This window comes from Trypanosoma theileri, assembly GCF_002087225.1.
Source record: "Trypanosoma theileri isolate Edinburgh chromosome Unknown TM35_Tth_42_V1, whole genome shotgun sequence".
In the NCBI taxonomy this organism is placed as follows: Eukaryota; Euglenozoa; class Kinetoplastea; order Trypanosomatida; family Trypanosomatidae; genus Trypanosoma; species Trypanosoma theileri.
Window position 1 is genome coordinate 25,951 of NW_021639884.1, and position 616 is coordinate 26,566.

Below are 616 nucleotides of genomic sequence, written 5' to 3' on the forward strand. Positions count from 1 at the left end.
AATAATAATAATAATAATAATAATAATAACAAACAACTCCTCTCGTTCCCTATTCCAACATGTATAGATAGAGACGATACATTCCCCAACAAACACTCCACACCCCCACAAGAGTCCCTCCCCACACAAACACACGCCGTTTCCATGTAGACTTCTCCCGCACATAATAATACTCCGGTGCCTCTTTAGAAGTTTTTAAAATTTGTTTATTATATTTTTGTCGTTGTGGGTGTTGGGCGACTTTCAGCCGTGGGGACTGCACATGTAAGGCCGTTGGGGAAAGATCATCACCGGTGAAATAACTCCGTGCTTGTCGAGCCGCAGCCCGTTCGGGTTCACGGCCGTGAATATCATCCTGCGCGGCTTGTTTCATTTCCTCATAACTCTCCTCTCCAAAGTTGCGATCGTATTTATTTCCAAAGAGGACTTGTTGTTGTCGGAACGGCATGCGGCTCTCTAATTCCCCGCTGAGTTTTTCAAAACTGCGATCGAACTTCCCACTGGGGGTGTGGGCGGGATTGGGTTTAATGGTCTGCGGCCGCAGGCGAATAGGCGTGGAGTGAAGGGCTCCACTACAGTAATGATAACAACTAACATTATAATAATAATAATAATA

At 45.1% G+C, this 616-nt stretch overlaps 1 protein-coding gene across 1 annotated transcript; it reads right to left on the reverse strand.

Annotated features, from left to right (window-relative positions):
• Window positions 1-49: 49 nt before the first annotated feature.
• TM35_000421080 (uncharacterized protein) lies at window positions 50-616 on the reverse strand (the record flags this gene model as incomplete). The annotated part of the gene is made up of 1 exon (XM_029029919.1): window positions 50-616. A coding segment is annotated over one exon (567 nt), but the record flags the coding sequence as incomplete, so codon positions are not given.